This window comes from Plectropomus leopardus, chromosome 15 (genome assembly GCF_026936395.1).
Source record: "Plectropomus leopardus strain MGB_pleo_1.0 chromosome 15, ASM2693639v1, whole genome shotgun sequence".
Lineage (NCBI taxonomy): Eukaryota > Metazoa > Chordata > Actinopteri > Perciformes > Serranidae > Plectropomus > Plectropomus leopardus.
The window spans coordinates 34,205,672-34,225,705 of record NC_142190.1 but is presented as its reverse complement, the minus strand read 5'-3'; the positions used below and the strand labels follow the sequence as shown (position 1 = coordinate 34,225,705).

General features: G+C 36.5%; 1 protein-coding gene across 4 annotated transcripts; it reads right to left on the bottom strand.

Annotated features, from left to right (window-relative positions):
- Positions 1-948: 948 nt before the first annotated feature.
- On the bottom strand, positions 949-19,996 carry tmprss2 (transmembrane serine protease 2). Of its 4 annotated transcripts, none has more exons than XM_088088810.1 (14): positions 16,879-19,996; positions 10,398-10,454; positions 9,996-10,188; positions 8,415-8,507; positions 7,668-7,784; positions 7,145-7,274; positions 6,879-6,995; positions 6,656-6,696; positions 5,352-5,520; positions 5,073-5,245; positions 4,880-4,975; positions 4,561-4,703; positions 4,327-4,479; positions 949-3,483 (listed from the first exon to the last, which is right to left on the bottom strand). In XM_088088810.1, exons 2-14 carry the CDS (start codon positions 10,410-10,412, stop codon positions 3,349-3,351), a joined length of 1,575 nt encoding a protein of 524 aa, XP_087944936.1. In that variant the 5' UTR covers positions 10,413-10,454; positions 16,879-19,996; the 3' UTR covers positions 949-3,348. The 4 variants fall into 4 exon arrangements, with proteins under 4 accessions (XP_087944936.1, XP_087944937.1, XP_087944935.1 ...); XM_088088811.1 differs by having other exon boundaries at positions 16,941-19,996; XM_088088809.1 differs by lacking the exon at positions 16,879-19,996 and adding an exon at positions 10,774-13,434.
- Between the last annotated feature and the right edge of the window lie 38 nt (positions 19,997-20,034).

Sequence of the window (20,034 nt, the reverse complement as noted above, 5' to 3'; positions counted from 1 at the left end):
AAAAAAATAAAGGTTGAGGAGGAGTGGATTTGTATGTGGATAAAAATTTGATATTTAAGGAGCTGGATAATGTGTCTATGGTGATTGATAATATACTGGAATGTGTAACTATTGAAATATGGAATGGAAATAACAAAAATGTAGTTATAAGTTGTATGTACAGAACACCAGGCTCTAGTATGGAGGTTTTCAATGAATGGATAGGGAAAACATTCTCTAAAATGAGCAGTAACTCACTTTTCAGTTGCGGGGACTTCAGCATTGACTTGCTTAACACAAACAGTCACAGAAAGACTGATGAATTCATCAATACATTATACAGCATAAGCTTATATCCAAAAATCACCAGACCAAGCCGGATAACATCACATAGTGCAACTCTTATTGATAACATATTTACCAACAACCTGGATAAAAACACAATAAGCGGGCTTTTAATAAATGACATCAGTGACCACCTACCAGTTTTCACAGCAGACAACAAAAACTATAAAAACAATAAAAAGACTACATTTAAACAACAATATAGAAACTGTCCATTAAAACATTATAATACAAAAGTTAAATATTCAGAATGCCCATGGCTAACAAAAGGTCTGAAAAATGCCTGTAAAAAGAAAAACGTACTTTATAAGTATTTTATTAGAATAAGATCCCAGGAAGCAGAAAATAAATATAAAACATATAAAAATAAGTTCACTAATATCATAAGGGCCAGTAAAAAAGAATACTGTCAGACATTATTAGAGAATAACATAACTAATATTAAGAAATATGGAACATAATAAATAGAATTATAAAAAATGGGTCCCAAAAAATAAACTATCCAATGAACATTATAGATAATGATCATGAAGAATACAATATGTCTGTTGTGGCCAATAGTTTGAACCAATTCTTTGTAAATATTGGACCAGACATTGCAAAGAAAATCCCAGATCATGGACCTTCTGATGTAAAAGTTGAAAATTTAATCAAGAGAAATCGTTCAGCAATGTTCCTTAGTGCTGTGGATGAGAGTGAAATTGTAAACATTGTAAAAGAATCTAAGAGTAAAAGATCAACTGATTATAATAATATTGACATGTTTGTGATTAAAAAGATAATTGAGGGGATTTCTAAACCATTCACACACATCTGTAACTTCATTTCAAACCGGAACATTTCCAAACAAAATGAAAACAGCAAAGGTTATTCCCCTGTACAAATCTGGCAACAGTCACCATTTCACAAATTAAATACCTGTCTCATTGCTACCTCAATTTTCCCAAATCCTTGAAAAACTTTTCAATAGCCCCCCAGGGGTCAGTATTAGGACCCAAACAGTTTTTCGTGTATATCAATGATTTATGTAATGTATCAACAATACTAAAGCTTGTTTTATTTGCAGATGATACAAACATTTTTTATTCAAGGAATACTGTGGATAAACTTTTTGCAGATATCAATTCAGAAATGGGTAACATAAAACTATGGTTTGACATAAATAAATTATCCCTGAACTCGAATAAAACAAAATATATGTTATTTGGTAGTCATAAAACACATTACACATATTATAGTAGATGGGGTTACGATAGAGCGAGTACCTGAAAATAAATTTCTTGGTGTTACTGTAGACGACAAACTCAACTGGAAATCACACATCAGATACATCCATTCCAAAATTTCAAGAAGCATTGCAGTATTAAACAAAACAAAACAGTATTTTGATCATAAATCACTCCGCATTCTGTACTGTTCATTGATCTCACCTTATTTAAACTACTGTGCAGAAGTTTGTGGAAATACTAACAAAACTACATTACAGCCACTATTCATTCTCCAAAAAAAGAGAATCTGTATCATTCATAAGGCTGGATACCAGGACCACACAAACTTTTATTACTATTCTTACAGTCAAAAATATTAAAATTTAGTGATCTGGTTAATTATCAAATAGCACAAATAATGTACAAAGCAAAACATCATCAACTGAAGGAAATATTCAACAAATATTCAGAAGAAAAGAAGGGACCTATAATTTAAGGGATTTTTTTAAATTTCAGAACTCAAAAATTTCGTACAACAAGGAAGAGTTTCTGTATTTCTGTCTGTGGGCTGAGACTGTGGAACGGTTTGGATATGGAGCTCAAACAATGTCCAAACATAAAAGAATTCAAAAAAAGGTAGAAATAACTTTTACTAATTTCTTCATTAATGTATATTTCAGAAGAAGGGGAAAAAAACCACCATTGTCTTTTGTATTCTTGGAATTTGTTGTAATTTCGCATTACATGTTCGAAATAAAATGATAAAATGAAATGAAATGAAAGTACCCCGTAGGTACCTAGTACATACAGAGCACTTAGGGGATAACTTTCAATATCTTTCCTTGAAAGTACCTTGTAAGTGTCATGTAAGTGCCAAGTAATTACTCAGTAAGTCGCGGGCTGTATTATTAAATGCTACCCAAAGTATTTTTACTTTTTCACACTACGAAACTGGTCTTACCCTTTACTTACATCCAGCAACGACTCAGAAGTCCATATATAATATTTTATCATATTATTTTTTGTTTATAACATAAAAAAAATTGAATCTTTAAATGTTAGAGCAGTTCACTGTGTGTCTTTATAATTGGCTAAAGTGATGCTAGTTATAATGTGTGTAACTCAGGACTCAGATTCTTCCTTTAAACACACATGTTGATATAGCGGTATGAAATATTAAGAATGCTGAACTTATCACACACATTGTCAGCCAGTTACACCACTTTTTTAACCTTGTCAGAAGTTTTCATGCATGATAATAAACATCTATTAAGAGTTTTATAAATCTTTAAAAATGCATTATAATGTCTTATGTACATGCTTATAATGCATTTTAGACATAACCTCTGCAGAAAGTGTCCACAAACACTCTGTTAGCTTCATCTGACAGACAATTTCACATCTGCTGAGGGAGATTTCACATGGAGTGCAGTTACATGGACATTAATAACCTGTTAATAATTAGGCTTATCCTGGTTATGATCATATTCGGGATGTTGTTTCACATTCCATGTAAACATCCTAGTTTCTCAGTTCTGTAATTAGCATATTCAGGTTTCTCATAAATGGAATTTCAGGTTTACATGCTCAAACAAATAAACTGGATACACGGAAACCTGATCATAAACAGGTTATTCATGACTATGTAGACGCACTATATGATAACAAGTAGACTCTAAGAGAACACTAAATACACTAATATAATCAGTGCAAATATCTGAAGACTACAAAACGGAGGTTTTAACCAATCATAGCACAGAAACCTTACTACTAGCCAATCACAACACTGTACAAAAGAACGTACTCCGGGGTTTTCTTAATACATCCATGAAAAGAACGGACACTGATTTTCTCTGCGACTGTTGGTTCTCTTTGACTGCACAAAAGGAGGAGTACATGGAGATGACAAGTGGACCTCCTTGTTATGGCCTCCCATTTGTGCCAGGATAGACTGGAGAAGGAAAAAATACAGGAAGTGCTATCGCCCTTGAAAACTCAACATGTCAAACTTGGTTCAGCTTTGTGCAAAATGTGTTTTAGTACATCAAATAAATGCTTGATTTGGTTTAAATACAAATGGGTCAATAAGTTTCCTCTGAGCTTCAGATTTAAAGTGCAAAGTGTGTGATAAAGTACTGCTGACTGATTAAAGAGGTATATCTTCAGGCTCACTGTGTCACTCATTCTGTGGAGATAAAAAAAAACCCAATTAATTAAATGTAGGAACTTGTAGACTAGAACCATTATCTTCAAACCATCACAGGTCACTTAGGCTTAACCTGCTAGTCTCAGATTAGGGTCACCTGCTCCAATTTACTCTCCTAAGGTTACACCCTGTTATTAATATAAAAGGTTTGCTAGTACAACTGATCTCACTAAGAATCAATGCTGCAGTCTGTAGCTCTGTACACTTCATCTATTGTTTTGGTTTGCGTGTCCACATGATGGAGGTTTAACTTTAACCTTTGGTCAGTGGACTGAATCGAGGCTAAAATGTTGGACTTGCATGCAACAGTGTACAAGAGGATCATAAAAAAAATGTATAGATTGATATGTTATTATATGTGATTGAGAGTTCTTGTTGTCAACATTTATCAGCTAATATATTCATGCAGCTTAAATTGTTCAGTATCTGTTATTATTATTACTGTTATTATAAGAGAAGATATATTGAGGGAAATTAAAACAGATAAAATAAATATTATTTGCAAAAAAGAACAAATATGCATTTGGGAAATTCCAATCATGTCTGCACTGAATACAAAGAATTTCATCTCTATGGCATTAACTGTACCTGCATTTGTTCATATACCCAGTTGATAAAGTAGGTTACATTCCCGTAGACTCCTGGCTTGTTTCTCCAAGCACATCCAATCCCCCAGCTGGTGTCCCCTGCCAGCCACCATACATCTCCCTCCTTAACCACCAGAGGCCCTCCACTGTCACCCTGCAGCACACAGGAGGGACAGTTAGTGTGTGTGATACATATACAGTCTATGTGTGACAGAGTGAACAAACTCAGACTAACCTGACATGAGTCAACTCCTCCCTGTAGCTCCCCAGCACAGATCATGGTCTCAGTGACTTCTCCATTTAACACTTGAGGTCTGTTACAGGTCTCTCTCCTGTAAATGGTCACTTGGGCCTGATTCAGTCTGTCAGGGGACGGTCCTGAGAAAATTCAGTGATTGCACACAAACAGCTTACTTTACCCCTTGAAAAGTAGGTGACTCCTGAAATATTTCAACAAATAATCTACAGGGAGGACTGAAAAGTTTATTCTCAGTCAACATGTTGCATTTTCTGTATATATATACATATACACATACACTCAGCATATTGCTCACCAGATGAGTGCAAGGCTCCCCATCCTGTGATCCAGGCTTGATGTCCAGCAAGAAGGTCCACGCCAATGTTGGGGAGACACACCGGCCTCACTGTTCCTGAGACGAGAACATGTATGGATTTACAGAGTTGCCATTGTCAATGCAGAATGCATCATAATTCAGTTCATGACAACTTTTATCAGCAAGCACTTACTTGTAAATGTCAGAGGTGCATCAAGCTTTAAGAGAGCAATGTCGTTGTCATTAGTTTGTGAGTCAAATTTTCGATGGCTGATAATTTTGTTAACTGTTTGGCCAGTGCCAAAGCTCATCTGAAACAAGCTCACGTCACCCGAGCGTACCACCCACAAACCAGGACTGGAGTATCTGCATAAAGTAAAACACTCAAACACTGGAAAAACAAATTTCAGATTCTTTCCTGAATATATATCAAAAGACAGTAAAAAGAAGAAGAAAAAAAAAGAACACTTACGTCTGGAAGCAGTGTGCAGCAGACAGGATCCAGTAAGAGCTGATAATGGAGCCTCCACATATGTGTTGACCATGGATCTGGAGAGTAACTTGCCATGGCCAGGCCCCATTTACTGCCTCTGTACCACCCACAATACGAACACTGGAGGCTGCTGAGCTCACCCCACATTCTGAGGGTTGAAGAAAACAGTTTAATATATCTCTTTTCTTTTAGTCATCACAGATAAAAAAAAAATTCAGCTATACTTTAAATTCTTTTCTCTGATATTTCTCTGAAGTGCCACTGTCAGACTGGTGAGACCATCCTGATGATGTGAGGTCAGCATTCTGGTTCACTCTCTGTATGTGGTTGACTCTCTGCTGCCCCAAACACTTTCCAGAAATTACAGTCTTTTTGGGCCAATCAGGGATCTGCACCGTAGTTTACGAGGTAAGCAGCCAGTCAGGGACTGCAGTGTAGTTAAAGATGTGACATGCAGACCGCTGCTTGCAGAAAAGTAATGGCTGCTCCTAAAGCAACAAGCGGGGACTCTAACATTAGCGTAAGTAAACACAGTGATAAGTGAAGTTAAGTCGGTAATACTGTCAATAACAACAATTAAACAACATCGGGATGCACTCACACAGGTTCTCAGAGGAAAGTACTTTTTCACTGTTTTTCTGACTGGATTTGGCCAAAGCTTGATTTATCAACTGGCTCTGTTGGTGATGAAGAAGATGTTCCCTGGTACAAATATAATGTTTATTGATGTTTCATAAGTGATTGGTTAATGGAGGAGCTTATAGGACAGGCTGCTCAGCTGGGAATCATGGCCATGCAGATCAGTGTTCACAGTGCTTCAGACAGACAACAAGGACACTGCCAGCTGGGATTCAGCAATCCAGAGGCAGCTGCTGGATGAGACATGCAGAAATATGCTCCAGTATATTGAGAAAACCTCATGGGGATTGTTGTTGATGAGGAAGACGTCACATACAGATGGTAATTATAAATAAATTGTATTTTGTAGATCTGCTGTTACTGTCTAACTAACAACATATTCGTGTAGTAGATGCTAGTGCTAATGTCAGGATTTGCTGAAAACATTTGTCTGTCAAGGCGAGTATTCCTCTAACCGAACGTGTTTGGGTTTGCAGAATCCAGACTGATACGCAGTGAAACATGTCAAGCTCACGTCATCAGGATGGTTTTACCAAAATACTTCTGTCTTGCTTGCTGAGTCCCATTTTTAGAACAGCTTCACATTTCACTTGAATTCAGATATATTTCAGTAGTGCTGCTCTGTCCCAGTTAAAGTAGCTTACCAATACAACGAAGTTGGACTGCTCTGCCTGAGCAACTTTGGCTGCCAAGAAAAGAATGACAGAAACTGTTAATTAACACAGCAAATCGAAAAAAAAAAAATCAACACTTTAAATGTTCTACATTACACAGTGTAAAATACTATTGATTCAGCTCCCAGTGGGAATGTAGTGACTGCTGCACTGTGTATGAATTTATTGTCCAGTGATAGTCGCAGTGCTATACTTGTAAGCGAGCTGTGACTGTATATGTGATCCATGGTCACTTCCAGGATTCAGCTTCATGTATCCCCTGGAGGCCAAAGAGCCTGCACTGATTTGGGTGAAGGAAAGATAATCCTGCCTGTGGGATGGACACAAAACAAGTGTGATCAGTGAGGTAAGATCAATATACTCAGCTGGACCTTTAAATGAGTCAGTCAGTCATCCAGTGTTAACATGATAGTGGTTTCTCTCACTCTACAACTGTAAAACATTTGATTGTAAATGTACCTCCTGTGCCCCATCTGCTCACACACAGCTCTTCCATAGTTGTTGTCCCAGTTGTCAGCACACACCGGCATCCACGCCTGCCTGTCAGATGAATAGCTTTCCAGCATGAAGTTGGTTCCATGGAGACGAACTGTGAAGCAGAGAGAACTCTACTACTCAGCCACCATGATGTTCACTGACAGAGTGTGTGTGTGTGTGTGTGTGTGTGTGTGTGTGTGTGTGTGTGTGTGTGTGTGTCAGTTAATTCAGGCTAAGTTAATTCAAGTCAAGTTAATTTTATTTATAAAGCCCATTATCACAAATCACAGTTTGCCTCAGAGAGCTTTACAGCATACGACATCCCTCTGACCTTAGACCCTTACATCGACTAAGGAAAACTCCCCCCAAAAAACCCTATAACGGGGGGAAATAATGGTAGAAATCTCAGGAAGAGAGGCTGAGGGTGGATCCCTCTTCCAGGACAGACAGACATGCAATAGATGTGTGTGTGTGTGTGTGTGTGTGTGTGTGTGTATTGTCTTACAGCACTGGGATTCATCCTCTCCGTGAGAACAGTCTCTTACACCATCACACCACTGAGAGGGCTGCAAACATCTCCCACCACTTGTACACGACTTCCCCAGTAAGCACTGGGAGTATACTGAAAACACACAAACATACACATATATGGGGGGCCGTTTGTAAAAATTGAATGACAGATTTTTAACTGAAATATTTTCAATGTTTAGTTCATTTTATTCAAATTTAGCAAATTTTTCACACAAAAGAGACATTTGATTGAAAATATGTTCATTTGTGAAAGAAGTTTGGGTTTTAAAACATGGACATTAAATGTTATATCTAATTCTAAATGTTAAATCAAAACCTAAATGTTAAATGTTAAATCTAAATCTAAATGTGTTACCGTTTATAAAGCTAAATATTTAGAACATATTCAAATTATGTCAATTCAATATTTAACATTTAGATTTAGATATAATATTTTGATATAACATTTAATGTCCAACCAAATTTTCTTTCACATATGAACAAATTGTTAATCAAATATGTGTCTTTTGTGAGAAAAATTTGCTAAATGTGAATAAAATGAACTAAATATTGAAAATATATCAGTAAAAAACTGTTATTCAGTTTTTAAAAATGACACCCCATACATATATACATGACAAATGCAAGAGTACACAGGAATCTGCTGTGATTATTAACACTGTAAATTCATGTGATGCCAAAATCATTTTAAGCAGCAACAAAGATCTGAAATTGAACTTACAGAAGTACCACAACAACAGGCCAGCCACTGCCAAGATGAGAAGCACACACAGAGATGCACACAGTATATATTTCCAGCGGTATGTCTTTGTTCCTGGAGGGATAAAATGAAGTGAATAAGTGAATGAGTGATTATATATATTAATTGCATCTTCAAGATTTTTTTAGCATCAGACATGCAAATACCAGGCAGAGCAGCTGCTGTACTGCAGATATGACAGAAAACACACTGTAGATCTAAAATACATAGTATAATAGTATAAAATACATAGTATAAAAGTCTTATAAAAAATAAGCAACATATTAAAACCATCAGCCTCTAGCTTCCTTATGTTTATGAAGAATTTAAATCCAATAACTACAACTTAGAGGACATTTGATTAAGTGTATCTTTTCAACAGTGAAACTCCTATGACACGATTACAATGCTAATTTTGATTAGCTTTAAATTTTCCCCATATTGTTCTCTAGCTTTTCATAAAAGTTTTTTTTGCTTCAAAATTATAACCCCCTCATAAACAACATATAAAGAGTAGTAATCATAGCAGGCTCATAGTGAACAAGTGTTTCTTTTTGCTGGATAGAGAGTACATTGTTGTAAGAGATAGTCGTTGAACTTTTTCACATTCCAGTTTCACATTTGTTAAGTCTTATTACCAATCTGTTTGTCATCATTTTGAATGTAAAATTTAATGGATATTGTACAAATTATTGTTTCATTTAAATATTGATTATAGTTCACCACCTTAAATGGCTGCAGTTGTTTTTAGCGCAGCTAGGAAGGACCTTGCCTTTTTAAAAAGTAATCCATAAGGTTAAGCTGCTGTCACCACCATGGTCATTTTCATATAGCCTCACATAGGGCACTATTAGGTCCCCAGTGTGCTGATAAAGCGCCAGCAACTTGGCCACAATGGGAAATGGAGCAGATAATTAAAGTAATTCTCTCTCCATTTATTTACTAGTTTACCCTCATTTTATTCTGTCATTTGTTAAAGTAAATTTGTAGTATTTTGAGTAGAGGTGGTTCTTACAGGTGGTTCTATGTTTTAAAGCACAACAGCAAATATGGCAGAAAGTGACTGTTTTACAATAATAGTATTGTGCAGTAAATGATTAAACAGCAGCACAGTAGTAGAGTACCTACAACAGCAGCACACATAGAGAGGAGTCATAAAGTTAGCAAACGGACTCTAATGTTTGTACACAGCAATAACTAGCTAATGTTTTCTAACATGAATTATTTGAGCTGCCATACCAGAGCAGGCCAAGTAAGACTGCAGCAGCAAAATGGCAAAAAGAAATATTAAACTGTGGAGGAGTGTGATATTGCTCATGACTTTAACTATTCAGTCTTACAAGAATGATTACTATTCCACATTCAAAAAGTTACATTAGGTAAGATCAACTTTATGTTTTACAGCGAGAACAAAAATAAGTTAAGGAAGGAGCAAATGTTTTCATACATGTGAGTGGATATTTGCGTTATTACTGACTGGAATTGTTTACCCACCTTTACATTTCAGTGCTGTAGCGCTCCACAAAAAGCTTGTAACAAAATATAAATGATAAATTACTGTACCTTTCTTTTGTCCGGTGCAATGTAGTGTCCCAGGTGTTACAGTGTGGTGGGTGTTGATTGTTTTGGGAGCCACAGCAACATAGCTGGGGGTCCCTTGTGGTAGGGAAGGGTATATACCCTGTTGGGGGGCTTTTGTTGGAGGTCTTCCTTCCTCATACTGACACCCTATATTGTCATAGGTGGGACAATGAGCCTGGAGGTACAATAAAGAAATAGGATTAAAAACATTTTCTATAGATGACATGGGGTACACAGGTGATCTGCCTTTACTCAGAAAAGTTATCATATATGGTGAGCAGGGCTGTAAAAGCAGAGTGAACTGGTAGAAATGACAGAAAAATATGAAAACACTGAAAATTCAGACACTCAAAAATGTCGCCTTTACAATTAAGCTCAACTTACCTGACTGCCATTCATACTGAAACTGGTTACACTGCCTAGTTAGAGAGACTGATGAACCTTGAAAAGGTAATAGAAATTAATGAAGCACTAGTACAATACTTGATGCATTGCACAGCATTCATTTAAGTAATAGTAATAAAACAAAAGATTCATAAACTGAGAAACTTATACAACACAACAACAATAACAACACAATAATAACACATAAGAGAAATGTTTATTTCCCCCACCAAACACTGAGACTGGTCAGGTTTTTAACAACAAGCTACAAGCTGATTCCAGAACTCTTCCACATTTCAAAAATAGAATGCCAACAATGCTCAAATACTGTGTCTTAAATATCTTTATCCAAAATTTTTACTAGATTCCCACCTACCTTCAAATTCCCTCAAATTCCTTGAGCACTCTGATTCAGTCTATCCCCTCACCCCCTGTTTCTCTCTCTGCCTCATGTTCATCCACCGCGTGATCCACAGCAGTGACCACACCTTCTGTGTGCACAAGCCAACCTAACACTTCACAAATGACCCGGGCAAACAGCAGGTACTGATGGAGGCCAACACTGATACTCATTAAATTCTGTCACCAGCCTTTGAGATAAGGTGAAGTGAAAGTAATGAGTAAAAGACCATATTCATCCAACAGTGGCTGTCCATTGATTTATAATGGGCAGTGATGCCCACAGAATTTTTTTATAGGGCTGGCCAGATTAGTGCCACTGAAAATCCTTCTGATCCGATACTGATATACTTTGGTTTCTCATCAAGGGTTCAAGTCCAAAGGGCTTCAACTGACTCTCCATAAAATAAAACGTTGTTTAAACTTAAGTATACATTATCTAATGTGCCCCAAATTTGACATCTTAAGAGTCCAGGCCTGAAGACATTAACATGCCAATTAGATGTCATAGTCATTGTATAACTTTCTGGCAACATGTAGTGACAATATACTTTAATTTACATGAAACTTCCACAGCGACCCCTTCTGGAAGGGAGAGAGAGGAAGAGAGGGGAAAAAAAGGGGAAAAAAAAAATTATGAAAAGTACATTTTGTGTGTAGAGTGATGTGAGTGTGTGTAATATTGAAGCAGGCCCTCAGGGGTTAATGGAGCTGTGTAGCCACAGTATTAACACGGTCATGCAAATATTTCACAATAAAATCCTTGTGCCAACAACTAGAGGGATATCATGCACAAAAAAAAAAAAAAACTTCCACAGTGTGGTCTACAGTTCATATACAGCAACATGACTGGCAGCACTCTATATTCTCCACTACCTCTACCAAGTTGTAAAAAATGCACTGCATTTACTATCATCTCATTACTTCTTGAAGAGTCTGACTTTCACAAAAAAAACAGAAGCTGAATCATCCAGCATTCTACCAGAAGCCCCATTATGGGCAAGGGTATGATGACCAGTTTGTTGCTGCTTGCAGTTTTAATGATTGCTATTGTTATTGGGACCTGGGCACTGAATAGTGGAAAGACCCTAAATTTCTCAATTGTCAGAGTATACATTAACCCACTCACATTTTTAAGCACACCCTCAATCTTGTTCTGGTGTATGTTTTTCCCTAGAATCTTTCTTCATCAGCCCATTATTTAATCTGTTATTTTAGTCTGTCAGATAGTGCTGTAGCTAAATTAAAGGAATTGATTCCATCTGCACTAAATTCGATACGTCTCAATGTTACAGAGGTCTCCAATACCAACTCCAATCCCTCCTAAATTGATTATCTTGTTGATAGTACTGCTGGCTCACGCAAACAACACTTGACTCAGTTGCATCTCTTAAAAAGAAGATATTGAATCAAAAAAAAAAAAAAGCTCCATGGTTTAACTCCCAAACCCGCAAATTAAAACAAATATTGCGAAAATGTTAAACACACTGGAATTCAACCAACCTGGAAGAGTTCCATCTAGTCTGGCAGGACAGTCTTAAAATGTATAGGAAGGCCCTTTGCCATGCCAGCGCAAACTATGATTAATCATTAATAGAAGAAAATAAGAACAATCCCAGGTTTCTGTTCAGCACTGTAGCCAGGCTAACAGAGTCACAGCTCCATAGAGCCTTGTATTCCTTTAGCCCTCAGTAGCAACGACTTAATGAGTTTCTTCAGTGACAAAATTCTACCTATCAGAGACAAAATCTATCAACCCGCAACCGATCCAACCTGAAACACAGGAACCTTAGATACAGCCGTAAGACCTTGACATAGTTAGACTGTTTTTCTCCCATAAACCTCATGGAGGTTAGTACCTCCGTGATTTCCTCATCTGAAGCATCAAGCTGTCTGTTAGATCCCATCCTGACTAGGCTACTTCAGGAAGTTTTACCCGTAGATAACAGTTCTTTATTGGATGTGATCAATGCATCTTTATAAACAGGCTATGTACCACAGGGGCGGCACGATGGTGTGGTGATTAACACTGTTGCCTCATAGCAAGAGGGTCCCAGGTTTGAATCCTGGGTGGGGCAGGGTTTGGACCTTGGGTGGGGCGACCCTCCTGTGTAGAGTTTGCATGTTTGCATGTGTGGGTTGTCTCTGGGTTCTTCAGCTTCCTCCCACAGTCCAAAGACATGCAGGTTAATTGGTGACTTTATTGGCTGTAGGTGTGAGTGTGAATGGTTGTTTCTATGTGTCAGCCCTGCGATAGTCTGGTGACCTGTCCAGGGTGTACCCTGCCTCTCACCAAATGACAGTTGAGATAGGCTTCAGTGCCACCATGACCCTTGAGAGGATAAGAGTTTACAGCTAATAAAAAATGATTGTACCACAGTCCTTTCAAGTAGCTGTGATTAAACCCCCTCTTGAAAAGCCCACTCTCAAACCACAGGTTTTAGCAAACCATAAATCGATATCTAATCTCCCCTTTATGTCTAAAATCTTTGAGTTGCTAATAAACTGTGAGACTTTCCACAATAATAGATAATTTACTGATCGCTTCTGATAAAGGACTGGTCTCGGTAAGACTACAATAAGGTACACAAAAAATGAATAGTTACCGAAGAACTAATGAGGAACGAACGAGGAACTAATCATTAGTTAATGGTCAGTTTTTGAGTAACTCCAAATCAAATGTCATACAGAAGATAATCATTCCATACTACGGTATACAAAAAATTCATAGTTAATGAGGAACTAATCATTAGTTAATGGTCAGTTAGTAACTCCCAATCAAATGTCATAAAGTAACTAATCATTTGTTAATAATATGTGAACTGATAATAACTGAGGGAACTGATGAGGAACGAATAAGGAACTAATCATTAGTTAATGGTCAGTTCTTAAGTAACTTCCATTCAGATACCAGACAGTGGCTAATCATTAGTTAATGATGAGTTAATTTAGAAATGAGTGATGTAACTAATAAGGGATGAATGAGGAGCTAACTATTAGTTAATGATCAGTTCTCTGGTAACTCCTAAAATTAGTTGATTAGTAAAATGATTGATGGAACGAATGAGGAACAACCTAATAACCAATCAATCAATCTTTATTGACCAGATAAAATCACAGTGAAATGTAATCCTGCATGTTGTGCAACAAAGAAGCCCAGTAAGTAACACTTATAAATAAAGAACAAATTAATAGCAATATATGGATGGTTGGAGGGGTCAGTGATCCTATTCGGGATAGTGGCCCGAGAGTAGAAGCTACTCCTGAGCTCCTCAGCACCAGCCCAGTGTACGGAGCAGCATGGCAGAGAAGGAATTTGGAATCCCAAGAAGATCAATGTGGCCAGAATCACAGCCAGTGTTTAGTCCTTCCTATGTGCACATCAGCATTTCCCCAGATGCAGAGATGGTCTTGTCCATTCATGTAGTCTGGATCGAAGATGGTGTTCATCCTCTTTACCTAGCTGTTTGCACTGATGTTAAAGTTTGACAAACCTCAAACATTCCACAAAAAACTAAAAAGTAAAAAACAAAAACTACACAACAACTAACAACACATAACAACTCAATAATAACTACTTGAACATTCCTCTTTTTGCTCTATGTCTCAGTGGTTACTGAATTCTGAAACATTACTTAATTATTACCTGACCATTAGTTGTTGTTTTTTGTGTAGGACTGCATTACACGAGTAGTTAATGAGTACTGAATCATTACTTAATTATAACCTGACCATTAGTTGTTGTTTTTTGTGTAGGACTGCATTACATGAGTTGTTAATGAGTACTGAATCATTACTAAATTATTACTTGAACATTATTTACCTTTTTTGTGTCCGCTGAAGTAAAGTGAAGCATCATACTGAGTAATTAATGAGTAATGAATCATTACTTAACTAATACCTTCATTATGCTTTTTGTCAGTCTTAAGAGTGGCTACACTTTTATTCACTGGTTAATATCCCTCTGCCTTAACAGATAAGGTTATGGACTAGAGTGGCACATAAGACAGTAGATTCTGTTCAGATTCAGAGCCCAATATATATATATATATATATATATATATATATATATATATATATATATATATATATATATATATGTCTTTCAGTTCAATGTGTGTCCAGAGTTAAAGGACCTCTCTTAAAGTTTAGTTCCTTCAAACTTCTGGTCAATCAGTTTATCCAAAGTTCAGTTCATCCTACTACAAACTGTGGAAGGAGGTGACTTCAGATGTCGTGGGTAGCTCACCATCAAAGCAATATCAAAAAGCACCCTTACATATGAAGAGGTCAAGAGGAATTCATTAAATTACATTTTAGTTCTGCAGTGCAACATTCTCAAAATAAAATATTGTACTGATCTCATCTGAAACAGCAAGCTGAACTAATTTCCCCAAGATCTGCCTGTCTTTTGTACATGGCACGAAGACAAGGTAAAACTGAAATAAACACAAATAGTAACACAGGTAAGTAGACAAATATAGATTTTAGAAACAAAGCACAAAATGACAAATATAACTATACATTTACTCCTCAGCTTCTAAAATAAAACATACTTACTGGCAATACCACAAAAAGTGAGCAGTGGAAAGGACTGAGGATTGCAAACCTCGTCTGCCCTCAGCAACAAACAAAATGGCTACCCCTGCTTTATACAGGAAGTTATCTATCCGGAACCTATCAAAATAAAAGCCCAAAATTTAAAATAAATCTCTTTGCACATCTTATATGTTACTCATTTGTTAAATCTGTCACATCATGAATATTACAATCATGTTCACATCAAAGGCACCTCAAGTCACGGCTAAATCTAATAATAATCAGTTATTATTCTCATAGCAAAAGTATTAAATTGAAATACATACAGGAAAAGCTAGTTCTTTATTTGTTCCTCATCAACAACCTTAGTCATTATTAATTTAATGAATTAACTAATGATTAGTTACTGTATGACATTTGTTTGGGAGTTACTCAAGAACTGACCTTTAACTAATGATTAGTTCCTCATTCATTTCCTATTAGTTCCTCAGTAACTACTAATTTTCTGTGTACCTTATTATGGTTAGTTCCTCATTCGTTTCTCATTAGTACCCTATTAAGTAATGATTAGCTACTGTATGACATTTGATTGGGAGTTATTAAAAAACTGATCATTAACTAATGATTCGTTCCTCATTCGTTCCTCAGTAATGACTCATTTTTTGTGTAACTTATTGTAAAGTTTTACCCTGGTCTCTGCATGTATTTCATTAGATCTCAATGCCACATTTCACACAATTGACCATCAAATCATACTACACAGATTACAGACTACATTTGATTGGCCTTGAAGAACTTGGTTTCAATTGTGTTTATCAGATGGATCTCAGTTTGTACATGTTAAAGATGAGTCCTCTGTTATGAAGTTCCGCAAGGTTCTGTGTTTGGACCAATTCTGTTCACTTCATATATGCTTCCCTTAGGCAACATTATTAGAAATCACTCCCTAAATTTTCATGTTATGCAGATGTTACACAATTATATTTATCAATCAAGAGAGAAGAACCAATCACTTATCTAAACCATAAGCACGTCTAAAGAAAATAAAAACCTGGGTGAGCTGCAATTTCTTGATTTTAAATTTAGATAGCTACATGTAGCCTGGTTTAAATTAGACCAGCCCCCTTCTCTGTGATTTCACAGTTTGTACAGTTGAAAATACTTGTTGGCCACATGTCTAAGCAGCAAAATCAAAATTTTGCTATGAAATCACACAGACTTCCAATTCTTATAACAGACATTCAATACAAAGACTTTAATTAAAAAAAAACAATAACTAAAAACTGAAAACACAAAACTATCATAAAATTGGCTATTTCTAAGTAAAACTTCACATACATACTATGTGAAACAAAGACATTCAAATGTTCTGTAAGTCCCACAATAAAGTGACATTCTCCTGAAATGGTGATACAAGTGATAAACACGTCAAGCAACACTTTTCAGCATTCAGAACTGCCACTGTTAAAATCACAGTTTGACTGAGAGGAGGAACGAGAGAAGTGTCACGAGATGAGAAGTGGTTAATGGTTGTTTGACATACCAACAGCCGTCATTCAGATAGAGCCACATAGGACAAAAAAGGCAAAAAAGACTCTTTCTTACATTGCTTGTGCTATTGTTCGCCTTCCTAATGAGAAACACCTGCTGTGTTTAATCAGTAACTGGGTAAGTAGTTTTCAAAATACTGCTAGCCAAAAGACTTTTAGACTCTGTTAATATTTAACTCAGAATTTGACTGTATAACTACCAGGAACAGGAGGGAATGCAAAACAAAAGTCACCAAGTAAGAGACTCTGAAGAAGAAAATGTACTGAGTGACATCACATTATCCTTACATACATTTTTAACATTTTACACCTCTATATGAAGAATTTATAACATTGTTGCTTAAAAAAAAAAAAAGCTGTAAGGAGGAATGGATAATGATGCATTGTCTGAATAAATAGAGAGTTTCTCAAATGGGGGTATGTGTACTTTTAGGGGTACTTTGAAATTGTTGAAGGGGGTACAACTTTCAACTTCTTTTAAGCTCTCCTTACTATCTGAACTAATCCCTAAAGTTACTTACTCAATTTGGAGTTAAGCTTGTTCAATAAAGTCTGTATTTTACTTTGATTAACTTCTCATGTTGTTCTTGTGTACTCAAGCTTTAAAGGAACCCAAGTTAGGTTGAGTCTTACTTTGTTTGCCAATTGCCATATATTCCTGGTAATATTTGATGATTTTTCTTTTGTGAATTCATACAGATTCATATATTCAATCATTAACCTACTCGTGTATTAATGTCTGGTTATACTCAGTTGCTCCTAGATAATTCTTTTCACATTGGACTGATTTTGATATACTTGTACTCCTATATGATCAGTCTTTTTTATAATCATTCTCTTCATAATCATCCTTGTATGTTGTATTCATTATTTTCTATTATAGGCAAAGTGAGCCTTCTGCACCCTGAGTCTGTGTCTGTCTAAAAGCTGGGTCATTTTCACAGGAAATGCAAGGATAAGGTAAAAACAGGATCTTTGCAACAACTGTCGCAAACACAGGCAGACATAAAAAAGTTAATAAAAAGCCAAGCAAAATCAGAGCTTGGAGCAATTTTGGGGACTTTCCACTTTGGTTGCTTCTTTCTGTTATGCAGCATGGGCTGTATTGATGAATGAGCTCACTGTGGATAATCTGATACGCCCAGATTAATTTGTGATACTATCACTGATCGTGTTTTATATTAATGGCTACAGACTTGAATGTCTTTTATCCCGATATTCTACATCATTCATTAATACTTTTTCATCCACATCAGACATGACTGTCAACTTTAATTATGCACAATAAGGATAATAGTACACAAGAGTGTAGTAAAGTGAAATGATTGGCGCCATAGATAACTTTATCAGGGTTTTTATATAGTATTAGGCTATATGCATGACCACAATTTACTTCAATACGCTCACATTTGCACTTGGGTTGTATCATATAGAGCGTTTACCCATAAGAATGTCACAAAACTAATGCTGAGAATTGTAAGCACCTGGCTGGCCCTGTGCTTAATCGACACCTGTGGCTGAACGTTAACTCCGCTAATAATAGTGGAAACTGGGATGCAGACACATTTTAATGGTCACTTGTTTGAATCCAGAGAGGGAACTTTTGTTCATGTTATGTCACTACACAAGAACTGATATTTCCGTAATAAAGGCAGCTGATATGTTCATGTATTGCTGTTGAGAGCAAAAATGATGGCCAGCAAACGGTTCCTGTCATAATATTTCAACAAACACTGTCAAATGAATGAGATAGTGAGGTGAAATATTTAAAATGTGTATTTCCTGCTTTGTCGGCCATTTTCAGAGGCCGTGCCAACAACACATCTGTTTCTATCATCAGTTAATTCAACCACCAGTTAATCCTTAACACCTGTCGGCCCTAGCTGAAATATTTTATATTTTATTACTCAGCGTATCTGGTCCCTCCATCTCATTTGTGTTGTTCAAAATATCCAGAGACCGTCCACATGAAATGCTAAACTGTGTTTCCTGTCTTACGCGGGTTCCCCAATACAGACAAAACATTATTCAATCACCATAAACTCCTTAAAGCACACAGTTTTTCCACTTTTTCCAAGGCAACTGACCCAGAGTGTAAGCTAGCTCTCTTTCTGGAATGAAAAACCAAGAGTTCCCCTCATCTGCAGGTAAACTAACTCATTCTGAAACAAGATCATCATCATCATTAAATTAAAGGTTCAGTTCATTCAAATCAAAAAAGTAGTGATTTGTATTGTAGTTGTTGTCTGCAACTTTTCTTATGCTGCTGTGTCGGCCTGGGGCTTGTACTACAAAGCAGGATTTGGAGTTAGCGAGGTTGGTGGCTGTGGCTCAGAGGTAGAGCATTAAAAAAGGGAACTTTGCAGGGACTAAAGTCCAGAGTGACAGGTGACAGGAAAAAGAGTAGCCTGTATTGTTTTTTTAAGTCAGTAGAATCATTTTATTGTTTTATGCTTTCTATTTCTGGTTTTAAAACAGAATTACAACACTGAACACATGACTTCAGCTGCATTTGCAGTTTTTTTTTTTTTTTTTAAATCAGTGCACTAACATCTGACAGTGTGGCTGATTTTATACTTTTATTTCCAGCTCTCATCACACAGGTGTCTCCTGTTATTCTGAGCTGCAGTGATGAGTGCAAAATCAGCCACACTGTCAGATATCACTAAAATAAGCTTTGAAGAATTAAAATGCAGCTAAATCATCACCATGTTTGTGTTGTTGTAAATCTTTCTGTTTCTCCGTTTTAAAACCAGTGGATATAGAAAGGATGGAACAATAACAATATTCTACTAACGCCATAGAAACAGTATAAACGACTTTTGTTGATGTTATGAGACTTTTTGTGATGTAACTGGTCAGAGGTTGTGGTGTTGACAGGTTGTTATCAGATACCCTCAAGTTATCCTGCTGTGGAACAGGTTAGCTGCTCAGCACAAGTTACCACACTGATTTATTGCAGTAAAAAGTGAACCAGCTTCATACTTCTGAAAACTCAGAATTAATCCTGATGTTTTCTTGCTAACTCCAAATCCTGCTTCCTAGTACTGACCTCTGCAGACACCTACTGCTGCCAAACAACCACAGAAACAGCTCTGAATACTTCTCCAGGTGTGTATTTGTCTGTCTGAGGGCAGAATGTGATACCG